The 22136-nt window shown below is 36.2% G+C and overlaps 1 protein-coding gene across 32 annotated transcripts in view; it reads left to right on the top strand.

Annotated features, from left to right (window-relative positions):
- Positions 1-22136, top strand: part of GPHN (gephyrin) — a 266028-nt gene that overhangs the window by 137557 nt on the left and 106335 nt on the right. For 17 of the 32 annotated variants that reach the window (XM_025150836.3, XM_015287538.4, XM_025150835.3 and 14 more), the window contains exons 5-6: positions 6409-6447; positions 20281-20375. In XM_025150836.3, coding sequence (XP_025006604.1) covers positions 6409-6447; positions 20281-20375 — 134 coding nt within the window. The remainder of the gene's footprint in view (positions 1-6408; positions 6448-20280; positions 20376-22136) is intronic. The other 15 variants (NM_001031549.3, XM_040701116.2, XM_015287544.4 and 12 more) reach the window with 1 other exon arrangement.

Raw genomic sequence — 22136 nt, 5'->3', positions numbered from 1 at the left:
TACTGTTTCCCCACTCACTTTGTATTTTGAACTCTATATCTGAATACTACAGGATTATTGCATAGTGTCAATGATTTATTATGACTTTTTTTCTTGCAACAAAATAGGTGACTTGAAGGGTGTTCGTGCTATCTGAATTTGATTATCTATCTCTGGTTCCTGAATTTATTACAAAAGTCTAGCGAGTCGATGAGGAGAAGCTTTCAAGTTAGATGTTAGGATTTCTGTTTACGTTAGTGAATGTAGAACTAAGCAGATGGAATATCCTTTGCCGCCTTGTCTGAATGACAATAAGCTATGAACTGAATGTGGATAGATTAAAATCAAAACAGTCAGTGGATACCTGAATTTGAAGGAAACTCTTGTAGATGTAATTAATGAATGCTGTAATCCCTCAACTACTGTGACAGTTCTTGGTTAAAAGTAGAGGCTTAATTTTGTAGATGAAACTTTTCTTTTTTTACCATCTTTATGTTGCATATTGTTTATGGGTATTCTATTTCAGTCCATACTGGAAACGTCCATATAATATTTTTGTTGATATATGAATGTTGCTGGACAGACATCAAAGTATTACATATTGTCCAACTTATGTGGGGAACTTTTGTATTTCCAGATGCAGACATTTTCCATTCGGAACTACAATACTTACATAGCTTTTACATGATGTTAATGAAAGTTTTTTTTTTTTTTTTTAATATTTAAATGTGATAAATTTTCAATCACTAGGTTTCCTTCTGATACATAAACATTTTCTCTATTGCTGTCAATCAACGTGAGGGAAAAAATGCATTCAGGCACTCTGTGTAGTCTTCTATCTTCTGTCTTCTCTATATTTGTATTTATTCTTTTGCAAAATTAATTTGCCTATCTCTTACCAGTCTTCTGGCTGTTTTCTTGTTCTACATCTCTCCTGTAGCTCACAAGTCCTGTTAACCTCCATGTAAAGCTAGTTTTATTTACTTAGATAACAGCAATAGGCGGTCAACCTAGGCTAGACTGATGCTAGAAATCTTTGAGCTGTTGCTGTGTACGTTCACAAATAGTTCAAATACACCGCAGATAATTGTCAGCTCTGAAATTTTAAGAAAGTACTTTTAGAGAAGAAGCACAGAAGAGCTCTTTCCTATCATGAAAATCCCCGCAGATGTTTTCTCATAGTTTTAATTCTTTTCCTCTGCTCTGGAAAAGACGAATTTGCCTTTTAGTTCTTGCTGGTTATATTCCACAATATTTGTAGACACTTAAAAATATATATTTGGAGACACACCTGTCTTCATTTGATCTGAAAATATATGCACACCTATTTATTCTTTCATCAAAGAAGTCCATGAAAAAAAAAAAACAACAAAATGAATGCTATTCCCTGGAACTCACGTTTGTCAGCATTTTTCAAGAAAAAAGCCTGCTTAGAATGGACAAAATAATCCAAACCTTGCCACACAAGCACTGCCTCTATTCTGCAGTTCCCTAAGGTGTCTTTCGCTATTACTGTTTCCTAAGTTTCTCCTTTGAATTTAATGTGAATTTTTCAACTATTTCGCTTTCCAAATTCCAAAACTCCAAATTCCATTTTATTTCCACAGACTATTTTAGTTTCTCTGTCCTGAGGACCATTTACAAACTTCCTATTCTGTACTGTTTGTAATTGTCATATGCTTTGTCTATCGGTTTGTTTCCCCTTCACTTTTGTTAATGAAGCAGGGTGCTTGTTACACAGCGGGGTTTGTGAAGTTACAGATGTATTCTCACAGCAACTCATGTGTTCCCCTCAGATTAACTCAAATCCATAGAGATATTTCACATAATAATTTCCGTTTAATACATTATTACTTCAACTATGAAGAATTATTATGTAGTTATTTTCATCCTCCCTTGCTTAAATAGTGCCTTTCCAAACCAGCAAGATTTCTAGTAGCATTCCTTATGAGGAAGGGAGCACTTCCGTGCTTTTTAAACAGTACTCAGCTCTTCTTCCTGTGGTTACTGAGCCACAAGTAACTCTTTTTACACTGTCTGTCACTTCATGCTGGCTCCATAGTCAGGAGAAATGAAGTCTTCACCTCGTGTGGGACATCAGTCATCTGATGGTAGGAATACTGTGAAATATACAACCTCTAATTACTCAGGCTGTTGTTTAGTTTTTCACTATCAATATTCAATCTCCCCACTAGTTTTTAAAACTTTTTCATCATGTATTTTTGTAGTCTGTCTTAAAACTGCGGTTTTCCATATCTCTTCATGGAGATTTTACTCCCTGTTATGTATAATTTCTTTGTGGAGATATTATATGATGAAGTATGCCATGCTTGTATGCTTACTCCTCCTGTAACTTGCAATCAGACCTTTCAAGAACTATTGTACTCCATTTTTCCTTGGAAATTATGTTTTCAGCCTAGCTTGCTCTTTAAGGGTCTGAATTATGAAACCTTGCCAGGTGTATCTAGGCAACAAAGACACATCAATGGAGTAGACTGCTCTATGATAAACTCCTGTGTTCTGTTACGTTAGACTTTTATCAGCAACTCTGTATGGCATCGTTCTCTTTTTCTTAGGCTTCCAGACAGTTCCTAGCTTATATTATTAAGTCTTTATCCACTCCGATTTAGTTTTTTAATAAAATTAAGATTTTGAAATACTGTATTGGATGTTACAGAAATCTAAATATATTTGTGTGCTCTACTCATTTAACCAGTAATTCTATAGCTAGGTTTTACATCTCAGATTTGAAAGACAATATTACAGCAGAGCAATTGCAGAGCAGTTTTCACTAAGTAACTGTTACCAGTGTCCCTGAGAAACAGCAGTACACTGTGAGTTTACAGAAACACCTGGATCTGAGGAAATTCCAAGCTGATTTAGCTGACTTCTCCTGTTGGGGCTTCTTAGGAAATCTTAGGTACCAAAGGCTTTGGTAGTCTGCTGAAGAGGTGTAACAACAGCTGCTGATGGGAAGCCTGAGCCAGAAAAATCCAGTAAGAAAACAGTCATAATGGAATTTTTTTCTGTGTTTGGATTGGCTTTGTGTGGATTTTTTTTTTTTTAAACAATGAGAGATTAAATATATAAACATGTTCCATCCCCGACACAACCCCCCTCCCCTCAAAAGAAGAAAAGTTATATTTTCTCTCCTTCATCTCTGTCAAATGAAAATTGTTTGTGGAAGGGATGTCTTATGGAAAACAAGTTATGTGGGATCCCTAATGGAAAGTCATAGGTGAGATTTAATGAGTTATGTATAGAAAAGCCATACTACTAGATTCTAAACTAATGTAATTAGTATAAATATATAATGTAATTAGAATAAAGTTTAGTCTGAAATTAGTGGATAAGCAGTTGTCTGTCCTGATCCCAAAAGTTTGCATGAATTGCTTCTCTCTTTTTTTGAAAATTCAAAAATTGATGATATTGGCTGAGGATGTTGGGATATTTCAAAATCTCTAACTGATTTTTTAACCTTCTTTTTAAAGCTATCTGACCATCATATTCTAAAGATAATAAGAATAGATTTCCTGTCAAATACTTCAGGATATTTTTGACCATTTGAAGATCAAATTTCATTTGCTTTATTTCATCTCTCCTTAGTGCTCTGAGCTAGCAAGTAGAAGTTCCACTTTCTGTTTTTCAGATAGTTATGGAATATTTACAAACAAGTACTGTTGAAAGAAAAAGGAAAGCAGACAAAACACCAGTAGGGAATTTATATGTTGCATACAGTGAGAAGCAAAGCCACAGTAATAAGTCAGGAAATCTCACTTTTGTATCATAAATTTTCCAGTTAAAATTTTGTTCCAAGGTAATTTAAAAATGAAAGTGAGTGGACAAATGGTTTATATCCCAGTGATCACAAATACTTAAAAAAATACCTCATTTTTAAAAAAATACATAGTTTACTGCTTATCAAAGGAAAGGATTCTCCTCCTATTAGCATTACTGATACATTTTCTGTGCTTTCCTTGTAGTGACCAGAGCTCAAATTGATGCATCTTCATTAGGTTAAATTATCTGCCTTGGCTCAGTTAGCAGCGTAGCTGCCACAGAGGATAGATCTTGCAGTCCTTTTTTCTGTAACTAGAGAAGAAATCTTTGTTTACCATGGTTCCTCTGCATAATGAAATTTCCAATTTGGGACTTCGGGAATTTCTACCTTTTAGGCATTTCCACTGGAAGATCTCTTCACAACAGGTATAGGGAACTAAAAAAATTAAAGATCAGGTTAAGGTAGAATAATATTGAAGACATTGTTAGGCCTGTAATTATGCAATTTTCAGCCTTGATTTATCATTTTTTTCTGGTCATGGTTTATTACAAATAGTTTAATAGACGCTTAATATAGAGAAAATTAACAAAAGTATTTCTGAAGACAGCTTAAAGAAATGATAACTAGAAGAAAACTGCTAATTTGAATTTAAGATATATAAAAAATTGTGTTAGTCCGTTTGGCATAAGCTCCCCAGAATACCAAAATAACTCTGTTAGAATAGTTTATTGTTGGAACTAAAGCTTATTGAACAGTAGAAAATTTCTCATTTGCTCCTTGCCTGTTGCGCAGGAGCACTTTCAGCCACTAATCAAAACTGAACTGGATGATAACTGTGCCTGTATGTGCTTCTGCACATTCCTACCACACGGACCAATAAAGCCTCTTCAGCGAAGTGTTAATTAAAAGTATTTGGAGAGAAAAACATGACTATGTAGTCACTCAGACGTAGAAATCTTATCAAATATTGATTAGAAAATAGTACGTTTTTAACCTTAGTTCAGATTATTTACAATTATTTCAGTTTCCTTGCACTTCATACGTATGCATATATTCTTTTTCTCAATTGTCTTGTAGGGTGAATACCAAAATCGGTAGTGAAGAGCATGATCTGCTGAATTCTAATTATTATTGATTTTTAAACTTCTACTGGATGTAGAAAGTGTGTTTTTTCTTTCACAATGGTTCTCTAAGATCAGTTTGTGATAGTTCATTTTCATTGAGCCTTGAAAGGTCTCCCTTTGGAGATAAGATGATAGCAATTTTGCTCTTAATGTGGTTCAGCTAACTCTAGCTGCTGCTAGCCACAAAATCAGGAGTTGGTAAAACTGCCAGTGTGTGCCTATGTGCTCTAAAATACCTTCTGCTTTGTGGTATCACTACCTGTTCTTTCTCAGTCATTTATACTATTTCACTCCTGGCTAGTTTATGCCTTTACTAGTCATATAATTTACATCTCTTAGCCTCCTCTGCTTAAATTTTCTGCTACTCTGTTCCAAGCCCAGATAGTAGTGTTTGATACAGGGAAGTTTGGATATGGAAGAAATTTCTATTCTATGATTTCTACATCTAAGGTTATATTAATCTCTACTATTCCTGTGCCTTACTCAGCTGGAAGGCAAATGAATGGCTGATACCCAGTGGATCAGTATGAATAATGAAGCCTGTTACTACTGTAATGTATTTTTTAAAAGCTTTGTTGCTTATGAACACGTAGCTATACTGTTTTGGTGACCTTTCTAATTCGTAATTCAGCAGCGCACATTAGTACTAATGATTCCTTTATTGTGTCTGAGCTTTTTCAGTTTGCATGAGAGGGAGGAGTTTGCCTCTTGTTGTGTGTTCTTCACTGATCAAAATGAGTGTAGGTTTTCAGTATTAGTATTAGAAGTTAATAGATAGGCAGTTAAGTACACTCATAATATAGGCTTCTAAGAGAACAGAAATTGCTAGTAAAGTTTGATTCCTATTTGCTTTCCATTTGGTGACTAGAAAGACAACCCATGACTGAAATGACAGATGAGTTATATTACTGAATTTCATAACTGCTGTTTTCTCAGTTCTTACATTCTAGAGTTGATTGTGTGTTTCTGAAAAAGAATTTGTTTACAAAGAACAGCCATGTTTAGTAACAGTGTGCTCTGTGCCTCATATGTTGGATTTTTGCAACTCTTGCCATAGATTATATCAGAAGACTTAAAAGACTAAAGCTATTCTGTAGAGCATGGATTTATCTAGGCCAAATTCAAACACAAGCCTATAGTAGTGATGAGTAACAGTTGATAACTTATTGAGTTTACCTCACAAATGGCCAACATTGGCTAATGGGTACTCCTCGTCATCTCCACAAGCTATTTTCCAGTGGATATGGGAATGAGCTCACAAGACCATTCCCTTTCCCCTCTTACACACCTTGTGCTAGAGGTAAGTGTGGTTTGGGGAAATAGGGGTGGGATGTCATGAGATGAAAGTGAATGTGGGCTTCTTAAATTTTTCACAAATCTCAGTAAAGGCATGTATCTGGGGATGGACAAAGATTCAGGTGAATTTTTATTTTTTGCCCAAAGAGGTTACCCAGTCCTAAATTTACATGCTTTCCTTGAACTGGGAGTTAGAAATCCCTTTTCTCTTCTGTTTTTCTGCTGCAGAAATTCCCAACATTCCCATTATGTGGGCTCCAGAGAGGGGTAAGCAACATCTTCAATCCCACCCAATCATTTCCAAACTAATTCTTTGCTAGTATTTTTTTGCTTTTTAAATCATCATCAGAAATAGCTCTTAGATGCATTTTTCCCATTTGTTTGATTTTCTTGTGGATTCTCATATTTTTGTTTTATAGGAAGGTCCCACGGCCTCCCCAAGTGCTAGGGTCAGACTCATCTGCTGTTTCCATTTGTGTGCTATTCTCCCGCGGATTTTCATGGTTCACTCTGTTGATCTAATCACGTTATCAAAGGGTGAGCATCTAGATTCTTGGGGCTTTTTCTCTCATGGTACCTGAAGTTATTGCAAAAGCACTGTCACCCTGCTGCCTTGTCAGTTGGTTAACAGGCTTATGTTTTATCCTTGCTGACAGCTGCATCCAATTATTCATGGGCATTGGTCTTCTGCTACCTTGCCTGTCTGGGGACTGCCTGGCACTCACTACTTTCTCTTCTCTCTACTGCTGGCTGTGTGACATTGTCCTCTCAAAATCTTGGCCCTTTGCCTGACTGTCTGGCATTACCTCTTGACTAGCTAATTGCTAGATACTGACTACTCCTTGCCCTGCCCATCTGCTGTATGGCAGTGTATTGCCTCCTTATTGTCCCTTCTATCTGATTACTCGTGGGCAATGGTTTTCTGCTGCCCCGTCTCCCACTTGGAGTGCCTGACATCACCTTCCTGCTGAGTGCATCTGCTGACTGCGGAGTTGTTCTTCTGCTGCTTGGCACACCTGCTGTTTGGTACTGCTTTATCAACTTGCTGAATGTCTGGCATTTTCCTCCTGCCTTTCACATGCTTCTTGATTATAGTGTCCCCTTGCTGCTCTTTGAGTCTGCTTACTTACTGATACTTGCTCTTTTGCATTTCTGTCCACTTGCTTTTATGCCTGGCATTTTTGTCACATTGTCCTGCCCACCTGCCTAGATTTTATTCCTAAATATGCATCAGTCTGAAAAATTAAGAAGAAAAGTAAGGAATGGGGAAAAAATATTGTCTGATTCATTCATGATCTGATTCAGTTCAACATACCAGCCCAAAAACTGATGTTAGTACCTGCATCCAGCTTTTTCATAGATCTGCTTACTCAAATCCCTCTCCCTCCTTACAAAACAAACAAAGAAAAAAAAAAAAAAGCAAGAGAGCAAAAAAAAGAAAGGTCCTAAATCTTACTTAATCTCCATCACTTCATTTGATAGGTATATTGCTGTTTGGTATTGCTGTGTTAAGTATCAAATTCAGCACTGAAACAAATCACTAATGTTACGTACAGTAATTCTTGCAGAACCCATGGAAGGTAGGTAATAGCAGGGGAAAAAAAGGACGTTATTGAGGCTCAGAGAGATTAAAGGCTCGATGTTGAGCCATGCCTAACAGACACTGAATCAAAGGAGCTAAGTACGAAATTTTACAAGACTCTTATTTGAAGCACAAGTTTGTAGCTGACCTAAAAAAAGACATTGGATCAGTATGTGATTACCAAACTGCAGTGTGTTCTAGTTGTTGTTTCCTACTCTGCTGAACTTTTGGTACTGGAAGAATATTTGGTTACTAGTTTACAGAAACCTTTTTGTCACTTTTTCACAGATTAAGAACGAAGACTTGAATACACATGTAAGATCCATGGTGAGGGTTCACAAATCATGGAGAGAGCTTACTGTATGAAGTAGAATTTTCTGCTTCTTTTATTGTAGTGTCACTCACTTGTTTTCCTAGTTCTGCAACCATTTCTAACTTAATGAGCGTCTGTAATATAAATCATGCTTTTGAATCCAGTACTAACTAGGAACTGGAGTAAATACTCTTATTATGAATCCTGTCATAATTTCATGATGAAGTCTTCCTACACTTAAAATTATTGTCGTATCCTATTAACTTAAGCTTTTAAACTCTCAATATATTATTATATATTATATAGTATATGTTGTCCTCTTGCTATCTTCAGAGATACCCTAAATATTGACTGATGTCAAACCTGACCAGCAAACCAGCACCCTTGACTCAGTACTTCTTCACTTGTGCCAGACTATCTGTTGGCTCTGAGAGGTATCCTATGAGAGCGCAGCTTGCTTCTGACGCCAGCTTGCCACTGGAGAACGGCTCCCAGTGTGGTAGACAGCCACAGTGAGAGCCAGCAGGGACTTTGTCCCCGATGTCACACTGAACTCTCAAAATCTGCTATTCTGCTTTATTCAGCTCCAAGGAACTTCAGGACAATAACAACCTCTTGGTGTCCTAGGCTTCTCTCTCTTACCAACTCTTCCCTGTTTCTCCAAACATATTTTTTGACAACTTTGCAAATTCTTAAAAACAGCAGGCTAACAGTCTCTCACTTCCCACCAGCTTCGCACTGTTGAGGGTTCTGGGTAAAAGAACAGATCTCAGTGGCAATTCACTTTCTGAAAGTTTTAACTCTTGGTGTTACTTTGTCTGTTTTGCTTCTTTCCTAGAATGTTGTTTGAGAACTGGCATCAAGTGAGGATGTTAGAAGAGAGGAGGAGCATTCACTCTTGCGCTGTAGGGCTGCTGTTCATGACCTCATTTCTTACCCCAGGAACTGCAGGTCATATCATCACAGGTGTATCATGCCAATTTACATAGTTTCTCTAAATTAGTGTTATCTCAGAAAAAATGGCTAGCTTCCAAATAATATGGATGTATAAATTTTAAACAAAATGCAGAAAAATTCCAAAACTGAAGATAGATAAACAATGTGTTTTTTCCTTGAACATATTCATTTTTCCTGGTTGAAAATTGTACCTACTGGAAAACTGGTGTAGTGCTGACTCAGGCAGCTTCACGGTAAAAATGTCTGAGGAAATCAGCTTTCCATCTGTAGTGATCAAGCTATGGTGAAAAAAATGTTAGTCATTTTGAAAAATATGCATTGTAGTTTCTATCTTATAAATTTGGCCCAGGAGCTTTGGGGGCTACAACTTCCTTTTCAAGAGGTAAAAAAAAAATGAATAGCTAACTGCCACTTTTCTCTGAGCTGACTAGTTATTTCTCTCAGATAAATTGATACTTATGTACGGAATCAATACATGAACAAAAACCCTAAAACTCCAGTCCCTCTCCAACACTTCTACACTGCATGCAAATTTAACGTTGGTGATTCCAGGGATGAGAAGGACAGAGAAAGCAGATTTCTTTGTCTCCTAGGAATTTTGTTTCCTGCAGCATCTTAAAGAGAAGCTGCTATTAACTCATCAACACTTTGCAGGAAGAGGGTAGTTTTCTTTTGATATTTGAAGCATTAGTAAGATGGACTTAACTACCCTAGCTGGAACTTGTGCATTTTTCTCAAATAATAGCTTGTCACATTCTTAAACAGCTTAATATTTTCCCCAATAATATTTTATATACTTGTTTCTTTCCCTTGATTAAAACTAAATAAAGAGGATTTTCTTATTTAACTCAGTTTACTCAGACACATAGCATTGGGAAATTAAACTTGGATGCATATGGTTTCTGCGTTATTCTGCATTACTGTCTTTCATCATCCACATACGCTATATAGAATCCTGATGTCTGATTTTTTTCTTAAGTTAATATTTCTAGAGCTATTTGTGATTGCTGTTCTCTGAATGTGAGCACATTGCTCTGGTAGTGATAGGAGGTAAACAGTTTTGGTCCATCTTTGAGAACTATTGCAAGACAGCTGAATTATGCCTTTAGATCTTACAGCTTAAAATGATAAAAATCAAATGATAGGTAGTGGAATGAATGTATTCTTTAAATACTATCTGTCAATTATAGGGCAGTAAGACCACAATGAATTTATTCTAAGAGTGTCATGTTTCATCTTCTCTAAGAAACTTTTTTATCTAATTATATCCATGTGAATCTTGGAGAATAAAAAAAGTATTCATGCCAGGAGTTAAATAATACTGTACAGGAAATTATTAGAGTCACTTCTGCTTTCAAAGCCTGTTCAGTTTTTCAGTTCTAGTGAGTACATCACTCACGTATATCTACATCAGCAACTATTCAGGCACTGGACACATGAATTGCATTACTGGATCTCACTGAATAGTTGTTTTTATGAGTTTTTATGTTACGGCATTAGTTCCTGAAACCTATCATCATCATACTTTATCATTTACTTGGATAGTGAAGATACTATTAAAGGCAATCTTAAGAGAAAGTGCTTTTAGTAATTCTTGAGTTGTCAAGGTAAATGCTTGAAAAGTTATCACTCAATATGCCATCCTTTGTACTGTAGAAGATGCATTTTAGGGGAGATTTTTTTTTTTAATCTTCAACGTTGATGATTTTAGATCTAAAATTTTTTGAAGGAGATGTGGCAAAACCTCACTGGAGTTCCGTAGGCACTGTTTATACTTCATGGAAGATAGCAAATAGAAGGAAACAACAGACAACATTCCCGCTGTTCTCAAAAGCACTACAAAATTATTTATTTACAGAAGTAAAAGTGTGAGTAGACTTTCAGTTCATTCACTGCTAAGGTGACTGGGCAAGCTCTTAGGAGAAAGCAGTATAAATTTCTGACTGGTGACTTCATTCTTTGTGTGTGCTAATGAGGATCAATAAATAATAGGTTTTCGTCCTATGATATCATAATTACGTAAAAGGGATGGTTTTGTTTCTCTTTTTAGTTCTGGAGTGTATTGATTACTACACTTTTTAAAACGAGTTTTGCATGAAATTAAGATAACTCTACCCTGTTTCTTCTTTGATATAGGTAAATAGTCTAGAATTTAGTACACATAACCACATATACAACACAGAGAAATTCTTTAATGAGACATAGCTCCCTACCTCCCTAACATTAGTTAATGCTCATTACATTGTCAGTTGCAGTAATTGTAGAATTCTTACTGGTATTGATTATTGTTTCTGCTTGTTTCTCTTATTTCTACTCCGTGGTTCTGTGGTTAGCTGTGAACAAAATTTTTTCACTTCTGAAGTTTTGTTCTACTTTAATTTTTAAAGAATTTTGCAAACATTGTGACTGATAACATATATTCTTGCATATGGAGTTAAACATAGAGTAGTTTGAAGTACTTTAGGGGAAACTAAGAGGGCTGTATAAATCTTCATAGGGCCTAAATGCCTCCTTCATAGAGCATGAAAGCATTTATTGTTTTCTTTGCTTGGTGAACTGTTTCTAACAATGAATATTTTGTTGGTTTTGTCACAATGTATAGGGATGAGCAGTATCGCAAATGTAAGATTAGTTTGGATGGTATAAATACTTAGTATCTGAAAATTTTGTTTAGCAGTCAGGATTAAAAAAAAAGATTGTTATTAACATTTAATATATACTGTAAGTTATATTTAGAAGTTGCATATTGTTTGGTTGCCCAGTTGCAACAATTTCTTTAACACTTTTATTGTATAAATGAGTTGGGTAAATCACTGATCTGTGAAGTTTATGTAAATCAGATACAACCAGGCTTCAGTGAAAACTTAAAGACCTGCTGAAGTACAGATACATATTATAAATCCCACAGTGTTGGTTTTTCTATTGTATTGATTTAACTTTATTATATATAAAAATGTGAAGCATCTTCCACAAAACGTTTTGCAAGATGTAAGCAAAAATGAAGCTGAACATGAAATGAAGTAAATCTGTTGAGTGGTTTGATTTCAGTTGAAGAAGACAAGGTCTCTAAGGAAAGTGACAGTAAATATTACTGGGTTTGATCTTTATTAACTTCTATGCTCCTAGGTAAAAAAAATAGCAATATCAGTGGAGTCCAACAATTAAACATATTAATGGCTTAGTCATGCTGAAGTTATTGAGGTATTGTCCAGAGGTACCTTTGTCAAGCAGTTGCATTTCTTTTTTGTAGGCAACAGTGTAATTGTTTTGATAAAATCATTTGCTGACATCGTTTTATAAACAGGAAGTAAATGCAATTAGCTCCAGGCTTCAGGATCTCATGCCGTAGGCATTAGGTAACAACAAATGTTATCATGAGTCCCAATGAAGAGAGTGAGGGAATTTGAAGGCAAGTTGCAAGCACAAGGAATCATGGATACAGGGAAAACAGAGAGTTTTCATTTAATCTAATCTATCAGCAGCAATTGCTGTGACACTTCTGTTCCTGACATGGGTACATTCTCTAAGGTCATTCTGTGAAGTCTGAGATCTTGCTGGCAGCAGAATCCTTGTGAATATGCTGAGAAAGCAAGCAAACTTCAAATCAGTATTCCTGTGCTGCAGACCTATTGTCAGTGGAAATGTTATTGATGTGTGCAGATACATCGGTTTGTAGATTTCATTTTTACTTGACTACATTAATCAGTGTTTCATCAGTCTTTGACTGTACATTGATTTGAGGTGGGAGAAGAGAAGGAAAAGGAACAAGTAATCATGTTGATAGAATTCCACTGAAGTTGATTGAATAAGCCACCATAAAGCTGTTGACAGGTTTTATAGACCCATCCAAGCAGCACTCATGGATGGCTTGCTGCTGAGGAAATAGCGGCTATCAGGCTGATACTTTTAAAATGAATATGGGCAGGTTAATTTATGTGGGTGTTAATTTTGTCAAAAGCTGTAGAATGACAGCAACCACCTGTTTCTGGGATACACTCTCTACAGGAGCAGCTCCTTGTTGCCTTTGGGATGTAGGCATTGTTGTTGACTTAAATGGTCTGTGACAACAATTTTGACATAAGGAAGAAAGCAATAATCATAACTGTGTACGTGTCAAAGCTCAGCCATTGTTTGGTGTATCTCTGGCTGCAGCACCCCAATGCTATGTTAGGGCCATCAGTGGGCGACTCATTGTTATCCAGGACCTGTGATTAATGTGATAACAAGTGATATCACCCCAACATACTCCTGGACCTGACCAATCATGATATATACTTCATTCACGTTAGGAACCTTATGCAACAGATGTACATCTTCTGTGTCCTTCTGAATTCCATCTTCTCTTTGGTCATGCTAGCATATTCTTCCTTTCTTGCACCATGAACACTAGTGTATTCAGTATTAATAATGATAAACTCTGCCTGTTTGCATGAGGACAATACAGGGCTATTTTTGTCTGTACGATATGACTGTAAAAGAACAAAGGGTTGTCCTCTGGCAAATCATTTTAGAATTCCATATTGGTCTTTGGCACGGAAATAGCAGGACTGAGATTATTTAAACTATCAACCCTGGGTTTGCCACCTTTTGTGCTTTGATATTATTCCCAGAGTTGCTCTAATTGTTAGTGTTTGAATTTGTTAGTTTGTTAGTTTGAATTTTCGTATGAGTTTTTTGTTGAGGATACTCCTGTAGCACATTAGAGATGCAACAATTAAAGTTTCCATGTATCTTGCACTGAAAAAGAAATATTTTAAGACTTTGAAAAGGTACTTCTGTGAGGAAGAACTGATATGAGTAGCAAAGATGGCTTATATCACTAGAAAGTTGCTGGCTTTGTTGACAGTTTGAGTGACTTTTATAACTACCTCAGCTTTGGTTGCGGTGCAGCAGTAGTGTATAGGGTAAAATTTATCCATTTTTCAAATTAGCTGAATAGTCAGCCAAAGAAAGTTGATTTTAGAGGGCATTAGAGAACTTGGAAGGCTTGTTAAGCCTTCCATCCATAGAAAAGACAGAGAATGTCATCACAGAGGATACTGGGGGCATAGTATAACAAAAATTCAAGGAAAGACAGTATGATGGCAAGAATGAGTGATTGAAAAGTGATGTTTATACCTTTATCCAGTAACTTTCCAACACATTAAGAGTAGCACACTGCAGCAAGTTTTATTTGGTATTGTACTAAGAGAAGAGATATATAACTGAATTTTAGATAAGAAGCCGTAATCAGTCTAGCTCCATGTAAGCTCTATTTTCTCGCCTGCAAGATGAGAGTAAGGAAGTAGACGATAAACTCCAGTTGCTGACTTGTGAAAAGGAATTACAGCCACATGAACTCTCTCCAGTAGAGGTATTCCAAATAACCTTTAAGATAGTATCTCATCTGCAATCTGAGCAAGACGGTTTTTGTTACTAATATATACACTTCTTATACATCTCATTAACAGACATCACTGAAAATTCTGTTGCACATTTGGGTGGTCTATTTCCAGATAGCGTCTTCGTCCATTCTTCTGAGGTTTGACTTTGTGGTCTACAAGTTTTGGTGGAGAGGGCAGATAGTAAGGTATTTCTGTGATTTGACATTTTTAAGACTTTTGTATTAACTGTAAAACCTGCAATGCAATAATATGTTATCTGTGCTAATTCTGTAGCCTGTTAAATATAAATTTGTTCATTAATTTGCATAAATAGCTTTATGATATGCTATGCAGAATCATAGATTTGAAGTTTTCCAACAGAAATAATGCTTCCTGACAGAGGCAATCTTGGTCACCTTAATTTAATCAAATTTATTATGACTTCTCTGTCTCATATTTGCATTTTAGTTAAAAAGATAGAACTGTATTACTCTCCTGAAACTGCTGAAGGGTATATAAAATTATGTCTCAGATCACTACTTACTGGTAAGAGGTCAAACTTCACCATGTTTAATACCTGAAAGAGAAAGATAAGGAGTTTCTGAGCATTTCAAGAAGAGTCCTAGGTGTTATAATTAAATCAGTCTGCAGTGGGTATATCCTTCACAAGCTGCCTGGAAGGGCTTTCACCTAATGTAATTTATATGAAAGAAAAGAAAGGCAGTGAAGCAGCAGAGAACTCTCAAACCAATTGGCAGCAAGCCATCTGTTAAGCAACCACAACTACGTCAAAGATATCTAAAAATATATCATTTGGTTTGGGAACATAATGCTCTAACTCCAATAAAAAGACACTTCGAATACTGTCAGAAACATGTTTTAGAATATATTGGATTTATTCATGTAGCAATGAGATACAAAAGAAATGTTCTCATCGACGTTGTTACTGAATCCTGAAAAGTGATAGGTCAAAATAATTATCTAATTGTTAATGCCACTTCTCTTAGGAGCAGAAACTTCATTTCTTCAAGTCCCATTCTCTCTTTCCCTGGTTCCCCCACAGTCTGACAGTTGTATAGTATTCTGTCTTCCTTTTTCCTTCTTCTGAGTTTTCCCCTCATGTATTTTCAGTCCCTGCTACCTTGTGCAGTCTTATTTCCATCTTACTCGGTTCATTCCATTGACCTCACTGTGCTCTCTAGAGGAGAAGGTGCCAGTACCATGGCTCCATGCAGCAGACAAGGGCTGGCTGGCGGTGAGGCTACCAACAACTCTGTTGCAGTATTTTCTTTTACAGATTTCTGATTTTCATGTGAAACAGGGAAAAGTCATGAGATTGTGGCATGTCTTAAAACTGAGAACCATGAGATATTGTGACTTAAGATGAAATAATATCTATTGGTAAGTCTGTCACACCCTGAAAACATCTGATTGTGTTTATATTAGAATGCTTCAGTTTTGTCCATTACTGTAACATGTATACTATTTTTTCTGTTAATATGCTCAGGACATTTCTTCCCCTTTCGCAGTCTAGCAAAACCCGTCATCCTCTAATCCTGCCAAGTGACTGAAGAAAACCGAGTTGTGCTATAAGGTCTTGGCTTCAATAAGCTACGTGCTTTCCTGATGATTTTCTTTTTAAGTATCATTAAAGGCATCTGAAATTGCCCATGAAACAAAGTTTTAACTCAACCTTGCTATAGTACTGGTATAACATGGAAGAGCTTGGTCACTGTCAGGCTTTAACAGGCTGCCTCTGTGCAGACAGTGGTGCCAGGCTGTAACTCCTGTGTGGGACACAGGCACTATAGACTTTCCACATCTCTCTTCCACCCTTCCTTCAGTCTCGAAAGATGTTTCAGAAAACTTGTCCAGCAGCACTTCAGTACAATTTTAGGTGGAACTAATAGTCCTTACAGATAGATACAATCTGCAAATCACTGCAGCATCCTTAATTTCATTCATACATTCATGTATGGCCAGAGTGGGCTTCCTGGTGTGACAGCAATTCTATCTTCTGTACACCACACATTTAAATAAAGTGTTGTTTAAGGACATCCCAACAGTGGACTCCTCAGTGGTTGATTTCAAGAGCAGATGTCACTGTAGAAGAGATTTCCTTAGCAGCAGCCATTTTGGTTACATCTGTCCAGTTAGACTGTAGGAAGCATTCCCCTGACTGTTGAAGTCTGCCTGCAGAATTGAATACAAGCATATATATTTTGAAACAAGTATTTTTAGAAACTTGTGTTGAGGGCTGTACTGCTACTTGGACTTTCTGCCCTTTCAGATTTTGCTGCTGCTTAGTTTATACATTTTTAATAATCACATTGGCTGCTAGCAGTGACATTTTGTGAAGGTCATTTTTCTTGTGAAGTTAGAGAATGGACTTGAATTTCATTGAAGGACTCCCGGAGCTGCAGGGTCATTGTTTGTGGAACTCTTCTGCATCTTGTACTACCTTTGAAGCCTACTTAGAATTTTAACTAATGATATCTTCAAAGTGTCACTGTGCTCAAGGGCAGAAAAGAAATCTCAAAATGCACTTTATATTTAAAACTAGTTTTGAATATCTTTGAAGCATGGCATTAGCTGAAAATAAAAGGCATAGATATATACTTACTGTGTATGCACACACAGAGACTTCCGTTTTTCATTGTCAGCAAAATGTCCCTACAACACTGCAGAGCATTTTTCTTCAGAATTTTTAATGTGTAATTGCTAATTTAATACCTCAGCAGGTACCTTTTGGCATTCTTCCTCAATGCAGATATTTTAATTTTGCCCATATCATTTCTAGCCTGCTTCTTTTCACTTTTGTAGAAAAACAGATGCTATGTTGTATAGCTTATTTATATATATTTTTTTTTTTGTTTGGTTGGTTTGGTTTTTTTTTGTTCTGAGTAGGTTTGTTGGAAATAAGAGACTGTGCTATCAGCTACTGAATTGAAATTGTTTGGTTTTGTGTAAACCAAAGTTCCTGCTTCCCACAATAGCGCACACCAAGTTTGCTTTTTGATAAAATACCTGATGATTTACTTGGTAGTTGTGTTTGATGCCTTCTGATACTGACATACTTCTCTAAAACACATTAAATGTTAGTGGTAATATTTGAGAATGGCCAGTGGAATACCTGTACTGTTCTTTTGTTTTCTTTTGTTTTTCTGATTTATGTATTTCTTCCTATAAAGTGTTCTTGCTATATGACTACTGGCATGGGTGTCCAACCTTCTGGCTTGTCTGGGCCACAGTGAATGAAGAGGAATTGTCTTGGGCTGCGTAGACATTGGTTGCTCTGAAAGTAATGCCTCCTATTTATTTTCATGGAAATGACAACAGATACAAAGAGCACAGTAACACTGTTTAATAAAGCACATTCTCAGCTACAAAATGCTATTTTTCAGTGGGATCATTACCATTAGCTTTGCATTTGTGAACACGGGCCTGCATGCTCTGCTTCTCAAAATCTGGAACAGCAGAGGTAACCTACTGTTAGGGTCACCACTACTGAAGTGCACCAACCAGCACTGCACTGTGCTCACATCCACTGTTTCGTCTCCATAAACATTCAGCAAGCATCAGTGAATGTCAATGAGTGCAGTTTTTTTCCCCATAGAGGAATTAAGGGCCACGTCTTCGCTTCATATGCTCTTTCATATCAGATGCCATCTTGTCAGATTGCCCATCTGCTGCTGTCTGTCACACGGCAACTAAATGTAATGGAATATTGGTGGGAAGTTTCAACCTCTACTGCCATACCATCAACATCTACCTCTGACATTGTAGGCTGATGTCATAAAATTAGAGGCATTACTTTCAGGGTAGCCTTCATAAAATATATAGTATAATTCCTCGGTATAAATAGCATTTTTTTTAATCTTTAGTATTTTTTATTCAAATCAAAGAAGAAAAACATAAAACCAGTAGGATATTTGACTTTGTTTTTGCGAAACAAATGCATCAGTCTTGTTCTGTGGAAGTGGCTGCAATTCTTAATGAATTCTCAATGTCTCGTCAGAGATTTTTGATGAAATTTTCTCCTCCTGTGCTTCATCCTTGGAAACAGTTGTTCACTAAGGTACATACAGTCAAAAGTAATGACATGAATATGTTGTGACCATGAAGGAGGGATTTTTTTCTCTGATAAGATACGGCTTATAAAGATTTGGTAGATAAACATGATGACATTTTTCTTTGAGTTGAATATCTGATCTCAACTCAGTATGTTCCATTTGAAAATTTACAGGTAATTTATTTATGGCAACTGAAAACAGAATCACAAATATGCAAAAGAAATCATTTTTTTCAGCACTCTTGAAGCCTGTTCTCAAATTTCTTTATCAAAACAGAAAACACAGCTGCATTTTTTTCTTTTTGCTGTTCACAGGCCTGTGTTTAGCCAGTGTATCAAAATCCATAAAATTATCTCCCATAGCTTGAATTAACACTGCACTGTGCCCTCCTTGTGCCCTGATTTTAGCTCAGGCAGAGTTAATAGCACACTGACAGCTTAACTGTTGTGAGCAATGGGTATGCACCCAGTACTGGGCTGAGCCACTCAGGAGGGCAGAGATGCTGCCTTTATAGTGCAGGGTGGGCTGGGATGGACTGAACCGTGGGTCGGACATGCTGGATTACTGGATCCTTCTCGTAGGGATGCCATTGAAAAAACTTTTAAGCTGTGTTTTCCTTCTCTATGTCATTGTTTTGTAAACTGGGAGCTTATAAAAGTATTAAGATCCTATTTGTAATGTAATCTTTCCCACAGAATCATTTGTCTGCATTTCTTCCATTATATTCTTTAATACATCAAACTACCAAGAATATTTAGCTTATTCAGTGTGTCCTTACATTTAAAACATGTTTTTCTGTCTTGGTAGCTGTGCCATTAAAGCATAGTAGTTTGACTGGATGTTTTACAGTGGATTTCGTAGTTTTATGAGCATTGCAAACATTTTAGTTGTGACAAATAATGTAGAATCTTGAATCATAATGGGAATCAAGGTGATCCAATGAAAAGCAACCACTGTGAGAGAAATGGAAAGAGGGTCGGATTGTAACCTTCCTCTGAGGTATTTTGTCCAAAAACAAGTTGGAGGCTGGGAAACCAGAACAGGTTGGGCATTTAAGAAAATTTGTGTTAGACAGGAAAGACAGAAGTTTGTGAATGTTCCTGGAAAATCATTTCACAGCTGATACCCTGTATAAGAAAAGGACTTAACACAGAAGAATTTTCAGACTCTGCTTCCAGGCTTCTCCGTGCCCACAGCATAGAAACTGCTTGTGAATAAAAGCCACCAGCCTGTTTGGAATCGCTGTTTTGCTGACATGATCAAATGGGAAGGCGTCAGCCTAAGGCCATTATCATTTCCATTTTACTATTTTCCTGCTTTCCTGCTACATGGATTTCCCTTTGCAATTTTTTTGTTTTGTTTTCTGCACCACAGACCAATTTATCCTTCTTGTACCAGGGAAAGTCTTACCTGGAAAATGTGGCAGATGGGGGAGAAGGAACAAATCATTATACACAGTGTACTCTGCTTATTCACAAATATTCTCTCCTTTCTGATAGAGGGAATTGTTTATGTGGTGTTCGTTAGTATTTCCTCCATATGTAGGGTCTTGACTTTTAAAATTTTCTGTAGGTGTCCTCAGAGTAAATACAGCTAACAGTGCTTCTTCCCACCCCCTTGTCTTTCCCTATTTGATGTAACTAAGAGAAAATTCTTCAACATATTCCAGTGCTGAGAGTTTATCAAGGACATCTTTGGGCTCTGAAGCAAACAAAAAAAAAAAGGATTTTCCTACCCAAATTTTAGTTTATTTAATATTTTTCTAGTCCTTGTTGTTTTTCACTCACTTTGATATTTAATCTTTGATTGCAGGCCACTAAAGAAGTAATAGAGCGAGAAGCACCGGGGATGGCCCTGGCAATGCTGATGGGATCACTTAATGTAACTCCTCTGGGCATGCTCTCTAGGTAAGAATATTTCCTTCAGAATATGAAGTGAATTACTTCCTTAGAAATGTACAAGGTAGTGGGATGACTATATAAAAACAATTGAAGATTGCTGATGTTATCAGGACTAGAAGTCTTAAATTCAGAGATGTGGTCAAATTCCAACAATGGTAATTGCATTCTCTTATTTAATTACCTCTGTAGTCTCTGTTAAACACAGCATCTTTCTGTATTTTCTGTGCTATGCTATTTGTAATATTGATGCATGCTGTTGAACAGCTGTCTTTTCACCCAAGAGCTGTGACATTTCAGTGGGAGTGAAGAATTCTTCTGTATGTTGTTCATCAAGTACTAAAATGAAAAAAAAAAAAAAAAAAGAAAAAAAAAAAAAGAAAAAAAAAGAAAAACCCCATGGTAAATATAAATGTATTGTTTTTCCTTTTATTCTAGTATCAGAAAAAGCTCTCTCAATGTGCTTTCATATTCAATACATTAAATCCTAGAGTTTAGTACAGCAACAGATACTCCCCATGTTCCTGCTTATCAGTGACACCTGTTGTTAACCTGTATTTCATTCAGGAATTAATTTTTCAAGATTGTCGGAATTATGGATCGTTTTCCTATGATAGATTTATTAATATCAATATATTTTGTAAGTTTGTGCTTGCGTGTCATTTCAAGGTAAGGGCTGTTAGAGTTTTTTGTTTTCTCACTGCATAATAAGAATGTAACAATAATTACATCAGTAATATATAAAGGAGACACTTTCAAATTTGTTTAAAACTCTGTATTCAGATGCTTTGATTTTTAAAGGACATTTAGATGAAAATTTTACAAATTCAGCAAAGTATTTGAAAACTTTACATATCACTTTGTGTATCTCAAATGACAGCATTACCAAAGTAACATCTTCAGATTCCATCAAAACTAGCAAATATTTTCATTTTTTCATCTGACATAATTTTTGATGTTATAATTTGCGTATTTTGAAATCGAAGTATAGCAAAGCTATATCAAAGAGAAGAACAGTTAATTTAGCTGTTCTGTTTCTGATGAAGAGAAAGATATGTAGCTAGATGACACTGAATAACCAAGCATGATTTAGGATGTGGTGTGATCAGGATAGCTGAAAGGATGTTTTAATGGTAGTGGAACCAAAATGCTGGACTGCAACCTGTCTTCTGTACATACAGCATGAAAATATTCCTTAACCTCAAGCTATTTTCGGTAGTCATTGAAGACAATGGTGGCACATAACTCCTCTGTGAATCTATAATGAAAATGTTTTGTCAAGGTACGGCATGCAGTCATGTAAGACCTGTAAAAAAGCTCCAGTGAAAACCTTTACTTCAGGTCTAAATGTAATTAGCATACAAAGGGTCAGTATCTTTATAATGCTATTCAGATAATATTAAGTTAAACACATGTGCTGTGGAGTTTTTTAGTGAATTCTTCTATCTCAAGCTTGACTGTCATTGACTTCATTTTAAAATGGAGCTTTTACAGATACTTATGCATGTAATTTACCAAAAAGATAAAACACAGAACTTCATTTTGCAAAATGAAGGTGACGCTTTTTAAATCACATGCTGTTTTGAAAATGTTGGATCAATCATGTTGAATTTTATCACTTGAACTTTTAGAAATTGTTTTAAGTTATTGGCTGTCTTCCCGATCATGGGCCAGCATTAGGAAGTGGTGGATTATTTTGTAGACTACATTCACGGATACTTACAACAGATGAGAAGCCTCTGAGATGCTCATAATGGGGATCCAACTCTG

Source organism: Gallus gallus, chromosome 5, assembly GCF_016699485.2.
Source record: "Gallus gallus isolate bGalGal1 chromosome 5, bGalGal1.mat.broiler.GRCg7b, whole genome shotgun sequence".
In the NCBI taxonomy this organism is placed as follows: domain Eukaryota; kingdom Metazoa; phylum Chordata; class Aves; order Galliformes; family Phasianidae; genus Gallus; species Gallus gallus.
This window is presented reverse-complemented; position numbering and strand designations above follow the sequence as displayed.